Genomic DNA, 25,936 nt, shown 5'->3' on the forward strand with positions numbered 1-25,936 from the left:
AAAACTTTTGTTGACAACAAATAGACATATTTTATGAGGCAACTCCAAAAGAAAAAATCAAAATGTAGCAACTCCAAAAGAAAAAAATTGGTTAAATATGGATCATGAATTTACAACTTTGATCTTGATGGGCTACCAATGCATTAGAATTTAGAAGTTCCAAATTCTAAGGCAAAATTGAACGTAAACATGAAATAATATTTCTTCTTATTTTGTTCTTACACAGGTAGATTAAATCAATCCTGATTGTAAACTAGCGTTGGGTATTCTGGACTCCACATGTTGTTCTTCACAAATTCCAAAATTTCCTCCTACAAAAAGGAAGCATGAAATCAAATTATGCACTTGTAATTTGCATTATATTATAAAGATCATACAATCAAACTAAGTTAAGTCATTAGAACCTTCACCAACCCGTTATAGATCAATGCACAAGCTAACAAGAATCATTCTATAGGTTGATAAGTCGGTCTAGTTCAATCCTCTAATATCGAAATGGTTTGTTCTTTTCTAGTGCAAAACATGGGACGAGAATTAAATATCTGACCCCTTATTCGAGAGTGAGTATTAACTAATTTATGAACTTGTTTAAATTGTGTTGTTGAGCATTTCAAGAACAAAATTTCAAAACCACGTGAAACAAGATTAGTAAGATTTCTATGAATAGAATCTACCTTGCTAAATTTTCGGAGTTCTCGAGCATCAACGCCGCGGTATCCTTCTACAAGATCCTCTTCTATGGCTTCCATAATAACAGCTGCTGCAATTTCCTTTGTAATATCACGGATGCTACAAACGAAAACATGGTAATGAAACTTCTCACTTTTTCATCTCAATGAAATCAAAAAGAAGTATTTGTTTACACATCAAATAAAGATGACTTTACCTAGAAATTGATGGATAAATAATGCCTTCGTGAACTTCATCTTCAGTCATATATGCAGCCAGGCTGTTTTGTTACAAATGGAAAGACAAAATAATCATTATTGTAATGTAAGATGTTGTGTTAGTAATTTAAGAAGAAGGTTCAGAAGATAATATCTTGTAGTCGGTATTCTTCATACATTGTTATATAGTATGATGTGTAACGAGTATGCTCTAAATTAGAACATGAGTAGAAATTGAATAAACTATTAAATTAAACCTAAATTCACTTCATAAATTAAACTTTCATCTAAAATTACTTTAAGTGCATGAACATGCAACTCTCAATTGGCTGATATTCCGATTCAGTTGTTGAGATAACATGGTTTACTCAACTCTCCACTGCCAGCAAACATGATAAATGCCTCATACCCACATACACCAAAATGTGAAAAGGTGCTACCATGTCCAATCCTATCCGAGAGTTGAAGGAATAAAACGGTTTCAAAATGATTAAGAAAATGGGAAGTTGTCAAATTTAGATAGGCATTCGCATCTTTCATCTCCCACTAAAAAAAACCAAGTTCCTATATTAGATCTTTGGATACGGTCATAAAATCCTAGCCCCCATAGGCCATTTGGTTCTTATGAAGTTATCGATAGGCAAATCAAAAAAATATCAATGTCGAAATTGCTTTAGCTTTCATGCAAAGCTCTCTCTTGAGGGTTTCTTGTGCCACTTGAATCTCTTATTCGCTTGGATTCTCAATTTCCATGGGAGTTGGAAGATATTCTATTCAAATACACAAATAAGAGACATTCCTGTGGTGATGAAGTAGCAGACCCAAAGAATGTAACACAACTCAGAAAAGATTTAGAACATCTCAGAAGAAGCTTCCCTAAGAAAGTAAGGTACTATACAAACAGAGGATCACCTAGGATCTTGACTCTTAAGGGTTCCCACATGTAGTGGAATTTCACATGAAAAATATGGCAATAGACAAAGATGGAAATTTACATCCCAGTGCAACTATACCAGCTCAGGAAGTCCATCGGTTTCACGACAAAATGTAAGTCCTTAATTTCCAAGTATAGAGAATAGTGGAGATATCAAAATTTGGAAGATCCATGTTAAATATAGTTCAACTGATTAAGAAATTACATCTTCAAAATTCCTACCTGGCATGCTGTAGAACTAAAAAATAAACTTTTTGGAGTGGGGATGGGAGGGAGTGAAACAAAAGGTTGATAAATAGTCGGCTATTTTCATTTAGTAGAGTTCCCCTTTTGAGATCTCAGAATCCTAAAGTGTGTGTTTATAAAATCTTTCAAATTTTTATGAAAGTGAAGATCGATATTCCCAATCAACTATTAGTAAAAGGTAATTTAGACATATCTCGATTTGATGGGGTTGTTAAACAAAAGTATATGAGGAAAGTGAATTTTCATTTGAACATTCATCATAGGGAGTTGAGAAATATCTGTCCATGGTGGTCCACTTCATGTTTAGAAAATTGAAAACGTGTTAATAGTTTGTTTTCAACAAAACCCTTACCCCCATGGACTTTGGCAGAGAGGTGATCTATTGGAAGCAAAAATATTTTTCCCTATACGTTAGAAAATATTCCTACTAAAATTGTTTTGTGCTCAGTGTCATTTGTACAAGGCTGAAAATTCTGCGACTCAAATGCTATTAGATCTAGAGTTGAAGAAAGGATTCGCTTTAAGAAAACTGACAAACTATTTAAGAAATATATGCGGGCTCTTGTATTAGCTCATTTAAGCTCATTTAAGCTCAAATACTCTAACCTCAAATATAAGCTCATTTAAGAATGTTATTTTAACTCCATTCTTAGACTAGGGTTGGGAGCATTTCTATGTGGATCACACTAATCAGTGAAAATTTTCTTTTAATGCAGAGTACACAAAATTCCTTTTCCAGTCAACAAGTTTTCTCTAGCTACTGCACCTAGCAACAGCAGAACGTTACACTGCAATTTTGCAAAAGGATTAAATTCCATCTATCCAAAATTTTAGCCATTTTTCCTCTGAAATTTGTATCAACAAAATTTTGATCTACATAAGCTTGAAAGTGCAGAAGCCTTACCACTCAGCAGCAGCCTGCAGCATGCCATCGGATACAATAGGAGAACCAGATAGAAGTGTACCGAGCCCAATACTGCACCAGCATGCATCCGCACATATTATAAACCTCAAATATCATAAAATATTATCTTTATCGCCATTAGAGTGTGCAACTTGGAAAACTAACCCTGGGAAAAGATACATGTTGTTTCCTTGGTTGCAGTGGCCAATATGACCATTTCCTGAAGAATAGTGATTATATTAAAGGCTGTCTCTAGCATGGAACTAAGCAAAATAATTTCATGATTGGCAAACAAAAAAGTCAAATCAAGAAAGGACAATTACCAAATTATAGTTACCACTGACATTATTATTGCAATTATTACGAAGATAATATAACGCACTAAACTAATCCTTGGTTTGTTTTCACTTTATTTTAAAGAAATTACACCGAGAAGAAACTTTTTTTAGAAAAGAATCTCAGATTATGGATACAAAATGAAAGAAGGTAGGTACTGGCTGCTCAAAGCCTCAAATTTTGTTGAGAAAAAAACACGTTCCCATTTCCATTAAACACTCAAAGCTATGTCGTTAATTATAAGTCCAAATAATCTGCAAAAACTTAGATAGGGATTTTTAAAACGGATGTTATCAGAAACAGGATTTCAAGCTAAGTAGACGACTAAAAGTGCCTCCCACACTCGCTAGAAGTTTCAAGAACATAATTTTGCGCTGAAAGCATCGAAAAATTTCCTGTATTCTTGCTGGCTGCTAGTGAACTTTCTACTTAATTTTCCAACACCTTTAAATGGAAAGATCCGAGAATTATATTCTTGAGTTTATTATTTTTTTGCAGAAGCATCCCTCTTCCTTGTATTAACTTTAAAATCTTAAAACAAACAGAAGTGAAAAGCATAAAAGCATATGACGTATTTATTTCACGTACCAAAATCAACATCCTTGAATGGGCTTCCACTCGCAAATATGACGTTTTCACCCAAGATTGAGAATGCTTCTTCAGGAGTGCACTCGGCTACATGAGATAAATAATACATAATGTAAGAATTACCAAACAACTGAAGGGCAAATTTGCGACCCACGCGCAGCAAGCGAAATTCATAGATTGTACAACTGTACCATTTGTTGTAGGATTAGACATGGCGAAAATCGCTGGTCTTGTAGCTGTTGATCCTTTAAGAGCCTCTAATACCTAAACACATGTGTATAAGAAGATATGAGTAAATTGCACAAGTTTCACATTTGGGTGATAGCTAAACAATTCAGTTACATTTTCATTCATTTAGATCAATCCAAGTCTACATCATTTTTATTTACTTATTTTCTCACCGACTTTGTTTCTGTTTTCAGCCATCTTTCTTTTTCTCTCTTTTTCTTTTTCTCTCTTTTTCTTTCTCTTTCTCTTTCTCTTTCTCTTTTTCTTTTTCTTTCTCTTTTTCTTTCTTTTTTTTTTATTTATTTGTCTCATCATAGAAGCTCCCATAGAATATGACCCATTTTTGCATGGAGCAAAATGCAAAAAATATAGAATGGAAATTTTCTAATTTTCCTTTTCCCTCTTTCTCCATCCATAGTATAGTGTCTGAATCAGTACATACAACTATAAAGCACAAATAACTGAAAGAACACTCAGTTTGTTATTTCCTAAAAAGAAAATATTAAAGAGCCAAGTGAATAGTGACTACAAATAATATTGCATTAGAAAAGAAAAAAAAAAAACCATGCTTAATACCTCCTTGGTGAACAATCCACCAACAGCCGACAATCCCAAAAGCACATCAGGTTTCACTTGTTGCACCTAATATAAACATTTCCAAGGAATTGGGAGAAAATCATTATTTCCTACGGGGGCAATAGAATTAAAATACGACATTTATTTTCGAAAATAAAAAATAAAATGCAATATTTAAATAAGAATAACAATAGAAGGGAAAATATACATTTTTAGTCCTTACATTTTGATTTCAGTATATATTTGGTAAGAATAACAATAGAAGGGAAAATATACATTTTTAGTCCTTACATTTTGATTTCAGTATATATTTGGTTCCTACGCTTCATGGTGTTGTACTTTTAGTCCTTAAGTTTTGAGTTTGATTTCAGTTTAGTCCTTAGGTTTCAAAATATTACACTTTTAGTCCTTAAATTTTGAGTATTATTTCAATTTGCTCCCTAAATTTCAAAATTTAGACTTGCGTAAATTTTTCCCTTTACTCACTTACAATTTTGGCATAAATGTCTATTAAAAGTTGAACGTGGTCCGTTAGTAAAAAATTAAGATTAAAAGTATAAATCTTGAAACTTGGAGACCAAATTCAAACAAAATTCAAACGTTAGAAGTAAAATTATAACATTTTCGAATCTAATGAACTAATTTCCATGCACTTGAGTTCAATGAGTTAAAAATGCATGAATACATTCACTAACCAAACACACCTTAATTTTCAACCAGGAGAATTGAACCCAAAGCATTGGAGGGTAAATTCAAACTTCCTAAACTCTTACCACCAAGCACCCCCACAAGATCACTTGTAGAACATTTTGTCAGTATTAAATTGACTAGTACATTTACATCCTGACAAGGGTTTTTTTTCTTAAGTTGGATTGGTTTTCGGGTTGGGGTTTGAAAATTTCAATTTAACTCAATTCAAGAAATTAATGATGTTATATATTTATATTAAGTTTTATGATGCTTGGAATGTTTTTGGATTTTGGAATTGTGGTTCATATTTGACTCTCTTTATCTAATTCTAGATGTTTTAGAACTTTGTTTAGTATTATTGTATTAATGTAGTACTTTATGGATATTTTTGGATGGGTGGATTTATGGATATAATGTTATAATGATTTTTAAATTTAACAAACATTAAAAAGGAAAAGAAATTATACAACTTGATAACCCAACCCATAATTTTAGAATTGGGTTGGGATGGGAATGCTTCTAGGATCATTCGGATTGTCAACCCAACCAAACCCGAAAATTTGGATTTGTTCCAAAATACCCCTCAACTCAACCCAACTCGTTTACACCCCTAATCCTGACAATGAAATTTGATGTCTCGCTCGTAAGATCGAAGATTGAACTATTTTCCTATAACAACTATTTTTCTCCAATCAAATCCCACCTTTTTCAATAGCTTTCAATTTCCAAATGTCAACGTCAAAACAAAAGGAGTTCTAAGGCAAAAAAATAGTAGTTATAAGTCTATAAGAGAAATTGGGAAATTTACAAACCACTTCCACTAGACTTGCACCTTCCCTCAATCCTTGACGATTAATTTCTTTGACCTTCCTTGCAAACGGACTTGCATCTTGATCAATATTTTTTCGTTCCTCTGTGATCAAACCCTGACAACGAGGGGGAAAAAACAACAAAACAAAACAATTAACAAATAAGCGAAAAGTTTGATACCACAATTCACGCACGGGAAAATGTTGGCTGAATTCAGTAACAAAAGCAAGCTCATAACTTGAAAATATGTAGATGCTTAAACTAATACAAAATAAATTTTAAAATAAGGAAAAACTACTCTTTGCTTTTTTACAAGGCGAAAAAAATTAGGAGATACAAACTAGTGAGATTGTGCCACATAGGTCCAAAAGTTTTCGAACTCATGGACAAAGCATTTATCCTAATGAGCACTCTTGGTTTTATATAAACATTGAGGACCAAAACATACGTATATTTTGTTTTTGTTAAAAAAAAAATTGGAGAGAAATGTAAAGAAAACCATCAAAATTTTAATATGTAAAGGAAATATTCTTCGTTCTCCCAAGAAAGTAACGAAGTAGCATGGTTTTAAGTACAGAAGACATATATGTCTTGACATAAATTTTCTGTTAGCTTTTAAATCAAAAAACTTTTAGCTCAAGAATTTTAAATACAAAGAATGACTAGCGGTTGATCACCTGGGCATCTACCACCCAAAATTGGCTACGAGCAGCCTCGAATGCTGCTTCATTGTTTCCCAACATCCTCGCCATAGTTTTCCTTGCCGCGTTTAAAACCCCAATCCCTGCACTGCATCAATAAAAAAAAATAATAAGCCAAAACTTCCCTCGAATGCTGTTTTAGTGTATATTTACCCTGTTTTTTTTTTTTTTTTTGTGATTATAATGGTACATTCCTTATTGCACAAATGAATAGCATCGTGTAATCTCTTTGGCATGTTTGCCCTTTTGTAATTTCACAATATCAATGGAATTATGATTGAAAGTTTTTTTTAAAAAAAAAGGGACCAAACTTAATTTCCGACACGTGTACAAAAAAGATGAAAGCAATAGTGTCAATTGTTAATAAATGGAACAATTGACAGAAATTGACTTAGAACAGTATAGCAAGAATATACGGTTGAAATTTTGTATGTTTCGCTAAAACAAACAAGGCTTGTGGCACTATGAATGCTATCATCACAGAATTCGAAATTTTATCCTTCTATCTTTAATGTTAGATAACACCAATAGGAATGCAATTACCTTCCAGCACCAGCAACAACAATCTTTTGCTTTGGAAAGTCAATCATCGGTCTTCCTTGTGCTCTCACAGCCCCTAAAAGTCCAGCAATAGCAACTCCTGCCGTTCCCTAGAGACATTTGGATATTGAATTGTTAGTGTTGGATGATCATGGTCCATGATGTTGAGCGAAACATAGCTTTTAGAAATAAAATGTCGTTGTAACTTTTCCAACCAATGTTGTGCTTTCAGAATCAAAACAATTATATATATATCCTTATCATATAAACCAGCAAGTGCGTTTAGCAGCCACCAGAAACTTTTCTGATAAAATTGCGTACATGGAACATAATAATCTAAATAGCTACAGTTCAAGAAAAAAAATCGTTTCCAATAAAAATAAATAGCTAAAAGATTAAGAAAGAAAAATGTCAAATAAATCTAGATAAGTTTACACATATATATAAGAAATCAACGAACGTGGAAAACTATTGGGAAAAGGGAAAGAAATCAAGTTGAAGAAGTAGAGAATGGTCAACCTGAACGTCATCATTAAACATTCTGTAGGTATTTCTGTATCGTTGCAATAACTTAAATGCCCATTTGCTTTGGAAATCTTCAAACTGTTCCAACAGTTAAGTATTTATTGCATAGTTTAGAAATGCAATAAAAAATAAGAAAATAAAATAAAATCCAATCATTTAGCCAAAGTAGCGGTTTAATTACTTGAACGATAACATGTGGCCAGCGAGTAAACACGGCCTCCATGAATTCATCGATAATGGCCAAATATTCATCACCATCCAGTCGGTGTTGTTGCAATCCTAAATCTACCGAAAAATGGATTAATTAAAAATGTTATGCCAATAAACACAAAAGTTAAAGCACGAAAGCAACATCTCGATGTCACTTTAAAATTGAAATTCGGTGTTTTAAAGATGTGAAATAGTCATGAAAAGTTGAAAAACTAGCTAGAAAATATGAGCAATTTTTGGATGTTCTGAAGATGTCAATCCATCATGAAAACAATATAAAAAATTAATGTATTATAAGATGGAAATAGCTGTAGCCGAACTCGTTTTGAAGAATAACATCCTTTTTCTTAAACGGTTTGGTAAGTCATCATATTACAGTATTAAGTGTCAAGTGAATTCTGTATGATGATAAAACGTGGAACATGCATGAAGCCATGCAACAGTTTCCCTACAGCATTTTGTACATATGCCTAATCCCAATTCAAACATAAGGCAAGGACAGGTATGGCCCCTGACCAAGTATAAAAAAGAAATTTTACGCATACTATAAATCATAGCCTTCAAATTGCATATATATATCAACCTCCATTAAGACAATATTTGCAGAGAGAAAATTTAGTCATTATCCACCTAGTAGTATGAAATTACTTACATAAGGGGTCCTTCAGAAGCTTTTCATTGTTGGTTCCAACATCAATCATGACTGGAAGCACCTATTGTGACTTGCAAGAAGAGATTGTTTGTTGAGTTATAAAGAAAAGGAAACACTAAAGAGACATCCATCTAAAGACAACTCAAAAAAGATTAATAATAATCCAAACTGAATATACAAGAAAGTCTAATCACATAAGATGTCTAGAGGCAAGACAAGAACCTACCCTCTGAGGATTTATCCCGGCAGCAGCAACATATAAATCCAACTTCCCTATGGCAATCCCAATCCCATGAACGCCAAGATCTCCAAGTCCTAATATTCTACTTCCATCGGTGACAACAATCATATCAACCTGAAAAAAAGTTATTAGATTTTCAATTTACTTTATATACAGAGTTCCAATTCCAAAAAGTCTAAGCTATTTGGCATCTGAACGATTTGAATTGGTTCGATAAATTGTCTGTTATAAGCATTGAAGATAGTTGAAGAAAACCTGATCAGCAGGCCAATTATAAACCATAGACATCATTTCTCCACGATCTTGTGCACTGAAATACATTCCCCTTGGCCTTCTAAACAAGCCACTATAGTTTTGGCAAACGAGACCTACAGTGGGCGTATATACTATGGGCGCATACTCCTCAATGTGAGCAATCAAAACCTATCAAGGTCACATTTAATTAGATAACTTGTGATGTGGCAAGTAATTCACAAGACAAATAACTGCATTAATTAGAAAACCTAACAGTGCTATTACATTATAAGAAAATACGCATGCTGAGAAAATAAACCATGTGAAATTTGTTATTTTTCATGTTTTTGAGAATAACTTGAATGTGATGCCTTGAAGTGTTAGATGTAACAAAATTTAGTGTAACCATCGACTCAAACTTCTGGTTGATTGTGATTTAACATGATGGACGACCAACTAAAATTGAAGCATTTCTACTAAATTGTGAAGCTAGTCAACTGACTCAATAGTAGAAGAATGGGAGATATCATTGAACACATATGGTAGACAATGTCAACAATATTTAAAATTTTATGGCAGATTTAATTCTTCCTTAATGAAAAAAAAACACCTTAGAGGAGATCTCTTACTGAATCAAACGTTGGAAAACAATTTAACCTAATGAAAATGTATTTATTCAATTAGAAGAAATATCCTTCTCCTTTAGAGGTCACGTCTGTAAAGCACAAACTAGCTAGTTTAGATCATGAATACAATGAGAACAAGTCAATAAAATTGTCGTCACTGATAGATAGCAACCTTAACTCACTTTATAGTACATTGTTTCATTTCTATCGTGTAATCTGTTCAGAATTCGCCATTTGGCCAAAGCATTTGGATCTGAAGGCCCATCCCTTGCTTGAACTTCAAGCCTCTTCAGGTCAACCACTGTAAATTATCTAGAGTTATGACATGCAGGTCAAAGCTACGTAGAATTTGTTTTCTAAATTTTAAAAGAAGAAGCTGCGACAAGAACTAAAGAAAACCGGTGTTGGTCTAACAGTACAAATACAAGATCAAAAAAAATAAGATGGAAAGTTGAAGCTGCACACTATCTAGAAGATAAATTTAAGAGTTTTTTTTATTAAAAGAAACAATTTCATTGATGAACGAAATGTTCAAAGGGTTACAAAAGGGGCCGGTAAAGGTGTTGCAAAGTGGACTTCCAATTTGATACAAGGAAATTCAAGCTGAAAGTATTGATAGGTTGAATTTTTACACCAGAAAAAAGCATTGAATAAAGATGAATCGAGAGTTTTAACAGCAAGGAATTTAATGAAATGTAAATTGAGATACAACCTATAAACTTGAGATCTATAGTAAACAACTGAAGGAATGTTGCTCCAATTTAAGTGGAAGAAATTCAGAGCTACTATATTGAATGTGCACCAGTGATCACAAGGATAATCTTGTTTGATGACAAAGAGAAATTTTGCTAACAATTATTTTAAATTTATGAAGTATTTAACAGGTCAAAGCATTAGATTAACTAAAATTAAAGTAGACAACACTGGAGGAAGAGCACTTTTTTCATTGTTATCATGCTGATACGCTCTCTTAAGGCATGTAAACGATGTGAAAACCACATATCAACTAACAGGCACTGATGCACACAAAGTTATTCTAATATCCCAAAATAAAAATGATTTTAAGGGTAACAATAACAAATATAAAATAAATGGTCTTTCTCAATGGCTCCAAGGAAAATAAAAAATTATATATATATATATATACACATATATATATATCTTATGAACTTACTAAATCGTTCAATTTGCTGCTCCGAAGACATTACATTTGGTGGAAGAAGTCCTCGAAGATCAAGCCTGTCACGTTCTGTGATTGTAAATGCAGTTCCCTACTATGATGATAAAGAAGAATGGGTCCATAAACGGCACTTTTATGTATATATGATAACATGCAATTTGAAAAGGAATATAGATCAAACTAGCTCCAAATCACATAACATGCAATTTTCCAAATTCCATAATAGTTTTGTACTTCTTTGGGTTGGAAGTATATATGATACGAGAACCATTTGAAAAGGAAAAGGCACTCTTCTTAGTAAATCCTTTCCCTTCTTTCAATGAAATGAAGAAGTCATTAAACGTAATAGTAATAGTTGACGAGAATTCATCTAGAATTTGGGATAGCACTTTTTTTCATTTCATAACCATGAAAGTGAACAAAAAATTCGTCATATCAATACGTACAAAATGACGATTTCATTCTTTTCATATGAGAAAATTGTTGGGGGAAGAAAGAGGGATAGTTTTTTATTATAGTAATAAAAGTTGGATTTTGACAGTAATTGATCTAGTACTTGGGAACAACACTATTTTTTTCCAATTTCATATCCATAAAAGTGAACAAAAACTCTATCCAGTATATACCTACAAATAATGAATCGGATTCTTTCCATATGATAAAGTTATTATTGGGAAAAAACCGAGGGATAGTTGTTTATGATATTATTTTCAAATAGCATTACACAGTTTAACATTCAAAATAACGTATGTAAGACTCTCAATAGTAGTGTCATTCCAAACAAAAAAAATGCAGAGCATTACCCGATAATTTAAAATTAAATAAACAAAAATAGTGCCATTCCAAACACTATAATAGTGTCACATTCCAAACAAAAAAAAATGCAGAGCATTAACCGATAATTTAAAATTAAATAAACAGAATCTGATCCGACCCTACAATGCTCTTTAACTTCAGCGAATAATTGGGCAGAACTTAATACCCAATTCATATTTTCACAAACCATATGATTATTTCGAAGTTTATAAACAGTGAACATTGATCTAATAATCCTGGATACCCAAACTTTTTCGTGCAGACCCAGTACTCGGTACTTAGTACAACTAATAAAAGGAAGCTGAACTCTATATGATTAGTTCTTCACAAAATTACCCCAACTCGATCCAGAATCCAAGGATAACATTCAGATGCTCAAGAATCAGAACGGTTGTCTATAATCATATAGTGAGTTACAGTCTTAGAGATTTATAGACGAATTTGAGTAGTACTTCATTATTTCGTTAGACAATTTCTAAGAACAAGTGTTTTCACCACTTAACTACAACACAGATAATTGATCAACCCCTCAAATCTTAATTCAAAATACAGATTATCAGCTTGGAAAATCACTGAAGTACGCACAGATTCCATTTCAAAAAAAACAAAAACAAATAACTCCGGTTAAAAAACGATGTCAAGCACCGCATCTCACAAAGGATCAAATCAAAGAAGAAATGATACCGAAATCGAACGAGAATCGAAAGGCTTACTTTGTTAAACCACGGATCGTGAAGAATATCGAGGCTACGTTTATGAACAATAGTGGGACGATGTCCTTCGCTTGTGGTGAAAGATCTGGCCTGAGCTAAAGCTGGAATACTGTTGATCATCTGGTAGTGAAGCTTGAGACGCTTCATAAGCGAAGCAGAGAGAGAATTCCACTTCGTCATTTAGCTGATTTCAATGGCTTCTCCACGAAAACGGGAGAGATTGAGAGCAAAGCAGAGCAGGTTCTCGGAGTGAGATTGGGCGAGACTGAGAACCAAAGGAGATGGAGGGGGACGACAGGTGTAAATTGTAATATCGATTATAATAAAATTACGACGTTGAAACTTGAAATGATTGAATAGTCAATTTACTGAATTTAGGGTGAAACGAAGCCAAAAAATGATGCTTGAAATTACATTTTAGCCCCAAGATTTTGAAGGATGTTGAGAAAATATTACTTTTTAGTGAGAAATAGATTCATTTTCTTTGTGGACTTTTGACTCCAAATTTTTTAAAGGGTCATTTTTAAAATAGTAAAGTAAAAGTATATGTGATAAATATTTTGTTAAATTTATTATTTTTTACCGTTTTATTTATATTTATATTGTCTCTAAATTTGTCTTTTTTTTTTTAATTAAGGTTTCAAATAATTATTTTTTAAGAATTGCTTCCATAGCTGCTTTTGAAATTCTAGAAACTAAAAATTGCATTTTAGAACTTGAATTATCAAACCTACACATTATTCAAAACTTGAAGAGTGTGGTTTTAAATTTCAAACTAATACGTGTATATTATTCAAAACTCTAATCTAAAACAACAGTTTTTTTTTCGGTTGACTTGTGAATGATATCAAACTCTATAAATCAATATGAACTTAGTTTAAGGATAATTGGCATGAATTTGCATATTGAATTGAATATTTAACACTAAGATTGGTAGTACAAAGTTACAAACTTTAAATTAGGTGTATCATGCTCGTGTAGATTATATGTGAACTACAAAGATACCATACTTATTGTGGTTAGGGCTAGTCAAGTTGTGCAGCATGTTATTTCCAATGCCTTGGGGCTTTCACATAACAATTAAAATAATAAGACGATATAATGAGAGAATCATATTCTATATTGTTTGCCATTGCAATGTTTTTCAACTCTCAAGTTGCTTCATTTTATCAAAAGTGTTGTTGGCCGAATAAGACTTTTGATTCCAACAAATCAAAACACATATAAAATAAGTATGTTGGGGTGGGACACGAGCCCAACGACCTAGTTTTAAGAATAATTGGCGACGATTTTATGAATAATAATTAAGTATATAGTAATATTTTTAAAAAAATTGTAAAGATAACAAAATCTATCAATGATAGACTTATGTCGCTGATTGACCCTTATAGTTTATAGATGATTAACCAAAATTTGCAACATTATCTATCAGTAGTAGACTTCTATCATGGATATACTTTGATAGATTTTAATATATTTACAATTATCCCTAAATTAAAAAAAATTGTAAAAAATAAAGCATTTGACAAAATATTTACCCTTCATCGAAAAATTAAGTATACCTTTCTTTTTAAGTAGTTTTGTTCGTAAATAATTTGTCAATTTATTGTATTTTTTAAAAAAATCATAAAACATATTTATTTTTTTCTTCCTCACAAAACTATATAAACTAAATTTTCAACGGTAAAAAAGCAACAATTTGAAACCTAAGATTTGAAGTTAAAACTCGTGGTCTAATAATTGACAAAACAATTTGATTATTATACTTGTAATTGTTGTACTAGCTTAATACTTAATGGTAGATACAATGTATAAATCTCTCGATGTCCTTGTAGTTTTGTCTAGACAAACATAGCTCGATTGACAGGTTGTGTGTGTAACGAGAAAGAAACTTGTGGTTCGAATCTCCCACTCTTAATCGTGATAAACGTCTATTGTTTTCACATGTGAACATTTTAAATTACATAGTTTGAACGTCAAGCCAACATCTAAACAAACAGTCGTCCACATCAGCACGAATTGAAGTGATTTGAATTATTCAAGACAAACATAACTCACTAAAACAAAACTCGTGTTTATTAAACTATAGTCAATTTTAAAACCACACAAATTAATCCAAGAACTTACTCCTATGCATAACTCATCGTGATTAAAAAACAACCATATAATATAAACATGACACACATGAGTATGATTCAACATTAGTTTATAGATGCATACAAACTTTTTTCCTAACCACAAAACTAATCATACTAGAATATTTCAAAACCCCAAAAGAACGTATGAACACTTGAATAAGCCTCCCATCCATGTTGAAATGTGATGCATGTGCTCATTTGTATAGCACTTTATTTTTCAAAGTTAGTTGCTAATGAAAAATTAGGGCACTAATTGCTACTTTATAATATAATATGTTTAAGCTAATAAAATTATAAAATTCATTCGGATTTTGACCAGTCACATTCCATCTCTCTTTTTCTTTTCTATTTAATCATTTCCTTCAAATAACTATGCGTTACAAAAATAAAATAAAGTATATTGACTTTGCACATTGCAATTTTGGTTTATTCACAATTCTTATCCATTATCTTCCAATCTCCCATTTCTAATTGTTAGCTTATAAAAAGTCAATAATACACGACCATTTGTTTTTAAATGTCATTGTAATACACATTTATTTTTTTAACAAGTTGGACGAGTTCAACGTCTAATTTTGAAATTTGATAGTATAAGTTTTATACGAAAATTACATCAAATGATAAAAACATTTAAAAAAACAGCTCACAACACTAATTATTTGCATATTATAAATATGACAAACTTAGTTATATCGTACAGTAATTGTAGAGTTATCAAAATGCAAAAGTAACAAATTTAGAAAATCATGTGACTTATCATAATTTTTTTTGTTTTTATTTTCATAATAATCTTTATTTTCATATTGTTTTGTTCTTCATCGCCCATTAAATTTAAGTCGTTTTTTTTTTTGTGTGAATTTTTATTGACTATTCCAAGGAAGCAAAATATAATAGTTGACTTTTTTATTTTTATTTAAACGTTCTTATTTACTTTTGATGTTCTGAGTCGGCCATTTGTTTACACTCTAACTTTGGTATTCTAAAAATGCGAATGAATCATTTTATTTTTAGAAGAAGTATATTTCTACAAAATACACAAAAAAATTAGGTATTTTATAAAAATGTCTTTAAAGTTTGTGATTTTACAAATATAGCAATTTATTTGTATGGTATGAATTTTGTTTTTTTTATCATTTTTGCAAATATTAAAATATGTATACTATAAACTTAATTATTAAAATTCTTTTGGTCATTTTTATCCTAGTTTAAAATTAAATTGAACTATGTTTAAAAATAAACGTAAGAAATACTCAATTTATTTTCATACTTCTATATATACATTCAACTAATACAAAATTAAAGTGTGAAATTTGATATACAAACGCAATAGAAAATGTGTCATGTTTTTAGTATTAATAAAATGAATGTACCACTAAGTACCATATTTGTTGTCTTATTTTCTTTCAAATAGAAAAAGAAATTTAGAAGGCACATCGTATCAATCTCCAATAACTATATGATTTGTTTTCATTTAAAATAAAATAAATCAAAGAAATCAAAGAAAAAGATAAGGTTTGATTATATATATATATATAAATTGAAAAATGTGAAATAGTGTGTGGATGGCTATACTATTCGTGGATAGGAGTAGTCAGATTGGGTTTTAAATCCCCCGACTATCTAGTGGGCTGCCTTAAGGGCTGAGCCCCACCACAACCACCAAACTGGGCAGCCACATAACACCACGTGCCAAACGCGTGATCTCCCATAGTCCCCCAATTAAATAAACCCCATCTTTCGTGGTCTTTATTTTTAAATCCTATATAGTAGGGGACCATTTTTGCAAATTTTCAAATTATTCCACTCAACCAACGCCCCTTCATCATCTCATTATTGCGCTTTCAGTGGAGCCAATTTATATTTGGAGTTCCAAATTTTGGTACTCACTTTTATTGGAAATTTTACTTCTAAATAGTTTTTTTATTATTACTTTTTTATATAATTTTAATCACAACAATATTCTTTTTAAAAAACTATGTAATTTGTCAAAAATTTAAATATATAATTCTCATCATCTTTACTATTTCTTCTTTTGCATTTGTTTACTTGTTAGAAAAAGTTGCCCATTCAGTATATATTTGTTACAAAATCAATAACCACGCAATAGAAAAACGTACAGAGATGGACACATGTAATACACAATTCACTAACAGTGTGTTAGTTATGCCAATGAGATAGATGAAGAACATTGTTATTAGAGATAATGTCTTTCATCCATAAAGTTCACATCGTAAATAATCAACACATAAATATATAAGCGAAACAACCCAAGTTGTTCATAGTGCTATTAAAGTGTTCCAACAAGACTGTTATAACTTAAGATAAAATAGTATGAACTCCAAGCACATATCGTTACAACTTACATGTTATAATAATCAATTCAATGTTCTTACAAATGGATATTCATTTGAAGAATCAAAAATATAAAATGTTTTATTTTTTAGTTCTTAAGTTATAAGTTAAATATCAATTTAGGTTAATTGTTTTCAAAATGCTACAATTTAGAGTTTTGTTTCAATATTACTCACCTCCAATGTTTAGTGTCAAACTCTCAACGTATGTTATAGCTATAATTGATTAAGTTCATTGTTTTTATCGTAATTATTTTAATATACAGAGAGACAAAATTGATAAGATGTGGATATATATACACGAGGTGAGTATTTAGTAAAATACGTGATGGAAGTGTAAATTTCAAAAGTAAATACTAAATAAACATTAAATTAAAATTACACTTATAATTTATTGTTTAAAAATACAGCAATGGATTTGTCTTAAAATTTTGTTATCTATTTTGGTTTTGGATTAAAATTGTGAGCTATAAATAATTTATCAATTATTATATTTCTAAAATTCCCCGTAAAAATAATAATGGACGAGATTCTGTATTCCTTAAATTAATTTTTGCTTTCATTAATTAATTACTTATTTTATAATAATAATAGTGATTATTATTTTTCTTAAAAAAGAAAAAGTCTTATAAAAGCATTTTGTGGAAGAGTGCTTTGGCACAAAGTTCTTTTTATTATAATTTTTAATACGACGGATTGAGTTTAGACTTTAGATTAATGCTTTTTAAAAAACAAATAAATAAAAGGTTAGTTTAGCTAAACACTTTACACTAACAAACCTATTTCAATTTGTCTTCAACTTAGTTTGTAAGGCCAACTTGGTCTATAATTTAATTAACTAAAATACTCATAGTCTATTGAAGCAGGTTGAATATTTGAATTTGTACTCTAATAACTAAAAACAAGATAAGTGAAAATTAAAAGCTATCGTCGGTCAACAGTAACAATATTAAAGTAGGGAAATTGTATTAGATAATACAAAATTTTAGAGAAAAAAATAACTCACAGTACCCATTTTTGTTTACAAGTTGCAAATATGACAACTATGACAAATAATTAATGATATCAGACCGTTATCGAAAAACTATAAGAAGATCATCACTTTTAAATTTGTTATTTTTGCAAATTTAAAAAGTGTTGTGACGTATATTCTATTATCATAAATTTTTGTTACTACTTTTACAATATTAAAATCACTTTTTTTTTCGAGCCTAAATCACACTTCCTTCCCATAATGATGTTTGACGTGAACAAAATAAATTACTTTAGAAAAATGTAAAACCATTTTAAATTGATTTTGAAGGAATTAAATGATATGAGATTTGTGTTAATTGATTGACGGATAATCACTTTCAAAATAGTTATTAATCTATCATGCTAACGTTAAACGATAAGTAGATTACCATTAAAAAAATTTAGTATAATTTATAGGAAAGTATGGATTGGTTATTTTATATGTTTATATGTTCACTAATAAAAAAAACTAAAACGATGTATTGAAATTTGTAAATACTATACGTCTACAACTTGACTACATATTGGTATAACTTTAGGTACACGTGCTTCAATTCACACACAATTGTTGTATAGAAAAATCAACTTTAGTAACTATACTTTGGATTTGTCAAACACGTCGTAATGTTTGACAAATCTAAATCGCTCTAAAATTTAAAAACGCAATCCTTCATTGGAATAAGTAAGGGTGCTTGCAAAAATAGTAAAACAAAAAAAACCGATAATAAAACCTATGTCACTACATTTTATAACGTTCCTTAAAAAAAATAATTAAATCGATTTTATAAACGAGAAAATGAGTTTTATCGATTATATAATCACATGATTTAAACCGAGTAAAAATAGGTCTAGAAAATTATATCCTTTTTATTTTAATTATTCAATAAGAAAATATAAGTAGTTGGGTTTGGTTGTAAATTCATGTACACACTAATGGCGCACTTGAAAAAAGCACTTTGCAATTATGATTGCTGCTCTAAATGGTCTTCATGTTCATATCTCATTGCTCCTCCACATTCTGACTTACACATAATAATTAACTTCTTCCTCAAATAATGTAATCATTTTTATATCTAAACCTATGGATATCTATATGCTTATGACGTCTGCTTATTTTTAAAACATGCTTAATAGATTTTTAAATCTCAATTAATTGATGTGTATTTTTACGGTGTTCGACAACGACACAAGAAAGGTCAATTATTGTACAAATTTGATCAAACACAAATTTAAAAAATACATAGAATAATAAATATTTGAACTCTTTTAAAACGTTAAATTTTTTTACGTTTTATGTCACAAATTTGATATTGTATGCTACTGTTTTTGTTTTTCTGAAAAAACGCAGTAACAAATTCCAATCAATTGATGTAAGAAACAATGTCTTAGTAACTACAACAGTTGAATTGATTGATAATTTTGGCACCATCAATTTCGAGTTTAAAACGCACAACAGCTATGTATTAACTCATCGATATAATTCTAAGTAAGTCGTGGAAAATGTCAAACTACAAAGTGATGTTTTACAAAATAGGAATGTGTGTATAATTTTGAATGGTTGATCAAATTGTAAAATATGTTAATATAAAGTTTTTAAAAGCAGCTTAAATTTTCATCAATAGAACTAATTGGATGTGACATATAAAATGTTGATTTTATTTGGTGGATGAAGGTTTTGTTTTATTTTTAAATACCCTATAAGGTTAGATGTCAAATTTTCAAAACGAAATCGGATTTCTTTTTAAATTAGTAACAAGCTTCAATGACAATTTAATAAAACAAGCTACCCAAAATGGCAACCAAATCTAAATATAATAATCATAATAACTTGATTGCTCCAGCCTAAGAAATCAAAATATTAATATTGTACAAAAATAAATTAACCAATTTTTTGTGCGTGGACAAAGTGAGACGGACTCGTGTAATGTTGGTTATGAGTACTTATCATCCACCTTAACGATTGATGGTTCGATTATAAATTATAACATCAATGAAGTAAACTAACTAGGTTAGGTTATTTTAAAAATATTCCACCATACATTTTTATTCGTTAAACTAAGTCACTTCAATTAAACGACACTTTTATTACGCTTTAGTTTTCAAAATTTGACTTGGTTTTTTACAACAATTTATTGAAGAAAAAGTGGATATTTATAGACTGAATTAAAAAAAATCAAATAGTTCTTAGATAATGTCCAAACTTCTAGTTCGTTGTTTAATAACTTTACGATACATTCAAAGTTTTAAAAAATGTACATTTAATTTAGTAGTTATAAATTCGAATTTTGTACTAACGAGAGCTTAATTCAATTGGTATTAGTAGGTTGGTATATACTTAAAAGTATAAATGGAAATTAGGTGTAATTAGAAAGAAGAGTAAATTTGTAATTAAAAGAAACAGAGAGGGCAAAATGGGACACAAACTACAAAACCCATAATGAAAGAGAGTAAATTTATATATATATTTAACTAAAAGCGATAGGTAAGAATAGATTTTAAAAAAATGAGTTTGATAAAAATAGAAACCAAATAGGTTAGTTGCAATTATTAAATATTTAAAAAGAAAAAAGAAAAATGGTTGTCAAATTTAGAAAATTACAACCAATGTTAAGTTATGGAACCAAACAAATACGGAGAAACATAAGTGGGAGTCTACGACCGGCGGAAACCACTATCCATCTTTATCCTAATCTTAATCTTAATCCTAATCTTAATCTTAATTATTCAATTACATTTCTATACTTCCAATTGCTTTTGTAATAAACACTTCCATATATCATTTTAACTTCCTTTGATTTAATATTAAAAACAAGTAATTTTAAAAAGTAAAAAAGAAGAAGAGTTTTTTCAAAAATATAAAAGAGTAAATTTATTGATTTTGTATGAAGTATCTAAAAAACATTTGATAAAATAATATTTAAAATAATTTAAAAGATTATGTTAAATAATTTTTATCGATGATATTTTTTAAAACAGTAAAATAAATAAAAATATTTGTAAGTTATAACAAAAATTTGGGTTGTGTTGAATAAATTTCTAAGACTCACTATCAACGCTACTAAGAAGCATATCAGTAGCTATAGAATCTAAAATTTTTGCTATATATTATAAATATTTGGTCAAATTTGTTATTTTTTATAATTTCTATTTCATCAAAATAATTTTAATGACAATATTATTTTAGTTAAGTGAAGTATTTTTTTTTATTTCTATGTTTTTAATTGCCCAAATTTAATTACATAAGGTGTGAATATGTTTCTTAAAAAATCATGGTAAAAATTAAATGAATAACAAAAATAAAATAGACTAAAATTGAAAACTAGATATAGGAAATAGTCAAAATATGTAGATTGAAATTGAAGTACGTTTAGAGTATTCCATTTATGTCTATAATACTTTTAATTGTTTAATTTTCGTTATTTTATATTTTTCATAAATATTAAATTTTAGTTTCATAAATATTAAAAATTAAGATTTGAGTTTTCTTTTTTAATTTGGTCCTCAAAATTTAAAATTTCATGTTTTAAGCTTAATTTTTAATTAAAATGTTCACTTATTAATTAATTTAAAGTAATTATGAAATAAAATTTTAAATTTAATCTCAAAATGGAATGAAATTCAGTTAATTATTTTAAATTTATTAATCTATGCTAAAACAAAACACAAAAATAAGTATTTAGTTAAAAAAATGTAAATTTTGAAGATGAAATTGAAAGACAATTCAAATATGAATAGCAAAATTGGAATATTTTAAAATTTATGATTTAAAGTGAAATGATAATGAAAATCGATTGATGGAATGGTTAGAAATTAGAATTGTGAAAATGCTGAAAACGTATTTGAAACTATACCAATGCTAAAAATGTATTTTCCCCCGTTTTGTATATAATTAATTGTTTAAATGTCAGCTGTCCCGTCTTTCCAAAAAGTAAAAAGCATAAACCCTTTATATATTTGTACTAAAAGAAAGAAAAAAAGAAATAAATCTCTTTTATATATTAAATAATTACAATATCCCAACCGGCGTCTCTGTCGTCCAAAATTTTGATTTATTCTTCAACGAAGTTTCTTCTTCTGCTTCCTCTGCTTCGTTCTCATCATCCAAAACCCTCCGATTAAGAAACGACTCTCCGGCATCCGCCATTGAAACACCTTCACCCCTCTTAGATTTTGCTGTTTCATCAGTAAATGAGGTGCAAGAAGCACCACTCCGACTTCACCAGCACCGTCGGCGTCTGTGCTTCCTGTTTACGGGAGCGTCTTTTGTCTATCATCGCCGCTCAGGCACAGGCCGAGAAGAATCAATCTCAGCTCACTTACGGCGGTATTCGCTCCGCGGATGATCCTCTTCCGCCACCGCTCCTCTTTATTCATTCCGTCTCTCCTCACGCTACGAAATCGGATGAAGATTTATGGAGTAATCTTGATCGCGAAGGTAATCGACGCTTTCTCCATCAGAGATTCTACAGTACTCCACAAATTGGACCTAATGGTAGAACGAACAACAGTGCGAACACTACGTTCGTCACTACAGGTTCTTTCGATCGGAAACAGAGAAGTAAGAAATTCTCGCTCTGGTCGAAGCTTTTTAGGTCTAGATCCGATAAATTCGAGAAGAATCACAAAAGCCCTTCTCGAGAATCGCATGGTCCAGGTTCGTCTTCTTCATCGCCATCGTGGTTCTCAACGATCTTCCACGGCCATCGGACTAAACGACAATCAAGTCTTTCGCCAGTTGAGGAATCGATCTCCGTTGCCGAACGGAGGCATTGCCATGCGATTGAACGCGGAATGTCACCAGTAAGAGTATCTGACTCAGATGAAGAATGTGAAGGTCCCGATCGTTCTCCTATTTCTCAAAAGTTTCAACTGTCTCCAATGGCGGCTCCTGGATCGGCGAAACGCGGGAGATTAGGACACAATCAGAACGTTTCGGGATTTGCATTTTGTTTGAGTCCACTTATGCGAGCAAGTCCGAACAGGAATTGGAACCAGAAAGCAATTCCGCCGGAAACTGCCTTTTCCGGTAACATCAAGGTGCCGGCGAAGCCTCATCTCTGTGCGAACCGGTCGAGGAAGATAGCGGACTTTGGAAGAGTCAATCACAACCGTTAATATTGATTACCGTTGACGTTTGACCACGATATTGATCGTTGATGGTGATACATTTTCTCCAAAAGTACGATTCTACCCCTCCTAAGATTTGTAATTCCCCCCCCCCCCCCACTCAGTAAGAAAAAAAGAAAAAGAAAAAAGTCACACGGTCTCATGTGCATTAATTTACTATCAATACATAAAATAATAACAACAACATTAACATAAACCACTATCTTAGACTTTAGGATTTTTGGAATTTCATTTCTTCCTTCTTTTTGTTTCATAATTAAATTGCAAATAGGTTTTTAAATACAATAAAAATTTGCAAAACTGGTCTTCTTAATTTGAATATGCAGATCTATACCAATTTTGATTGGTAAAAATGGTAAATTTGAAATGTCATTTATTTGTTTTTTGATTAAAAAAAATGTCATAAATGTGCTATTGCCTGATTTATGATATAGTTTTTAGTCCATTACTTATTTGACTTCGCCTCAATTTAATGATTTTCCAATGTTTACTATAATCACTTCCTTGATTAATGGTTTTCTTTTGTTTGTTCTTTAATTATTAGATGACTTTTAAGGTATGAAGTAATTTGCCTCACAAATATTCAAAAGGATACATGTCTAAATTTGCTATATATTTTATAAATTATTTTAATATTTTGCTATTTTTTAAAATTTCTCCTAAAAATGCATCAAATTTATTTTATCTTATAAATTCAAATAGACATCCCTTTTATATGGTATTTTAGAAAAACAAATATATTAATAACTATTTACCCTTCATAAAAAAACCATTGCATTTGATTTTTCTATAAACGGTAAATATTTCAATTCTCCTGTTTTTAACAAATTTTTTTCACAATATGAGTAAAAAATTAAACTCTTATTTTAAAAAAAAAAAAAAGTAGTATTACATTTATTTACATGTTTTTAAATATAGTAAAATAAACTAAAATATTTATAAAATTATAGATTCTATTCATGATAGACATATAAACTTTTATTTTTGTCTACCAATGTCACTAATAAAAACATATCAATGTTAACATGAAATTTTGATATATTTTATCATCTTTTGACAATTTCATCCTCTCGTAAAGGTTAATAGGGCTACATTGATTACGAAAAATTGTGCATATTTCTTGTTGTATATATTTTTATTTATACACAAAAAAAAAAAAAGTAACGAAAAGTGTAGATAAAATTTTACAAAACCGACCTATTGTCATTATTAGTGGATGGAGATAGTTCAACTAAATCATGATCTATAAATGGCTTAGTTGGAATCTTCCAACTCCAATTAATACTTCACTTTATGTAAATTGTTCTTTTTATGTGTATGTTTTTTTAAAGTCAATTACTTGATTAGACTATTAATGTTATGACTAAATCAACTAACTTATAAAATAAAATAAAAATTAAAGTATTTATGTTAAGATAAATATTTAGATAAATATTTAGACTTCTATATTGCGTGCAAATGCATGAGTAAGATAAAATGATTTAGACTCGAATATATTATTGCGTATGAACTTATTAAACCAAAATTATATACTATAGAGAAATGATCATATTTAAAATGATTTTATAAAACATTGTGTTATTTATTTGTGGACTAAAAATCACGTGTTTTTTAACTTCTGACTTATATATGTTGAAAAAGTTTTTTGTTATGGTCTCAAATTTTAGGAACAATACTGTATGTTGCTAAAACTTGTTATTTAGTAATGTGTTTATGTTAATAAAGCAACGTATTTAGTGATGAGTGTTTAGTACGTCACTGGACATTTTGACTACTCGGCTACTACAATAATTCTAATGACATGAGACTTGGTGTTGCTAATACTCTTCGGAGTGTATTTTTATAGTTACTACTATGTTTTTTCTTTTACCAAATACTAAATTTCTTATAGTGATATAGTCAATTATGGCCATATACATATTTTTTTGTCAGTACTTTGAATAATTAATTTTACTCTTATTGTAGACTCTATATCAAGCCTTAAAAGTATATCCTTGTCCAAAAATTAAAATAATAAAAAAAATAAAAACACAGTAATTATGAACGACGAGCAATCATAATAATAACGTTTAAATTCTAATTTTTCACCACAAATATATATTATCCCACTTATAGGGTTGGAAACATCAAACCTAGACTTATAATTTAAGGAATTATTATTTGATAAATTCTTATGAACAACAACAAAAATATTTTTTCCAATGAAATTAACAAACAAATTTGCACTTCAAACAAAAATCAATTGTTTTATTTTTTCTTTCTATTTTTTAAAAAACTCCAATATTCAAACTATTTATAGAAAATAGGGAAAAAAAAAAAGAACTTTAACGAATTATTATTAACGTTTTGGTCAATATCTAATAATAAAATGGAGGGTCCCACAGAGAGGAAGTGGCGTACGGTAATAACGATGGATGGGCAGACACGTGGCAAGATGAGTGTGGAGGGCAAGTGGTAGTGGGAAGGCTTGCTTATGAGGATTTAATGCGGTGTGACTCGCTCACACAGAAACCTAATATGTTGACTCTATTTTCCTTTTGATTAAAAGTCATCAACGTCATTACTTGGCTTGCGGGGCCCCTAGATCCTAGGGACTTCACTCCATCCATCTCCATTATCGACGGTCACGAACCGCTGACTCCTTTTTCATTTTTTATTTACATTCATTA

At 30.2% G+C, this 25,936-nt stretch overlaps 2 protein-coding genes across 3 annotated transcripts; one reads left to right on the forward strand and one right to left on the reverse strand.

Moving 5' to 3' along the window:
- Positions 1 to 5: 5 nt before the first annotated feature.
- Positions 6 to 12,970, reverse strand: LOC101204181 (NAD-dependent malic enzyme 1, mitochondrial). 2 transcript variants are annotated; one of them, XM_004133909.3, is made up of 19 exons: positions 12,638 to 12,970; positions 11,103 to 11,199; positions 10,111 to 10,229; positions 9,324 to 9,491; positions 9,054 to 9,182; positions 8,828 to 8,888; positions 8,147 to 8,250; positions 7,960 to 8,043; positions 7,444 to 7,550; positions 6,877 to 6,988; positions 6,202 to 6,315; positions 4,700 to 4,765; positions 4,087 to 4,159; positions 3,896 to 3,982; positions 3,137 to 3,191; positions 2,972 to 3,043; positions 887 to 949; positions 675 to 789; positions 6 to 311 (listed from the first exon to the last, which is right to left on the reverse strand). In XM_004133909.3, exons 1-19 carry the CDS (start codon positions 12,815 to 12,817, stop codon positions 237 to 239), a joined length of 1,881 nt encoding a protein of 626 aa, XP_004133957.1. In that variant the 5' UTR covers positions 12,818 to 12,970; the 3' UTR covers positions 6 to 236. The 2 variants fall into 2 exon arrangements, with proteins under 2 accessions (XP_004133957.1, XP_011650834.1); XM_011652532.2 differs by having other exon boundaries at positions 11,103 to 11,202; positions 12,638 to 12,956.
- Positions 12,971 to 22,328: 9,358 nt separating this feature from the next.
- On the forward strand, positions 22,329 to 23,255 carry LOC105435079. The gene has a single exon (XM_011654445.1). The coding sequence runs from the start codon at positions 22,329 to 22,331 to the stop codon at positions 23,253 to 23,255; it is 927 nt and encodes a 308-aa protein (XP_011652747.1).
- The last annotated feature ends 2,681 nt before the right edge of the window (positions 23,256 to 25,936 follow it).

The sequence above is a fragment of the Cucumis sativus genome, chromosome 3 (assembly GCF_000004075.3).
Source record: "Cucumis sativus cultivar 9930 chromosome 3, Cucumber_9930_V3, whole genome shotgun sequence".
In the NCBI taxonomy this organism is placed as follows: Eukaryota; Viridiplantae; Streptophyta; class Magnoliopsida; order Cucurbitales; family Cucurbitaceae; genus Cucumis; species Cucumis sativus.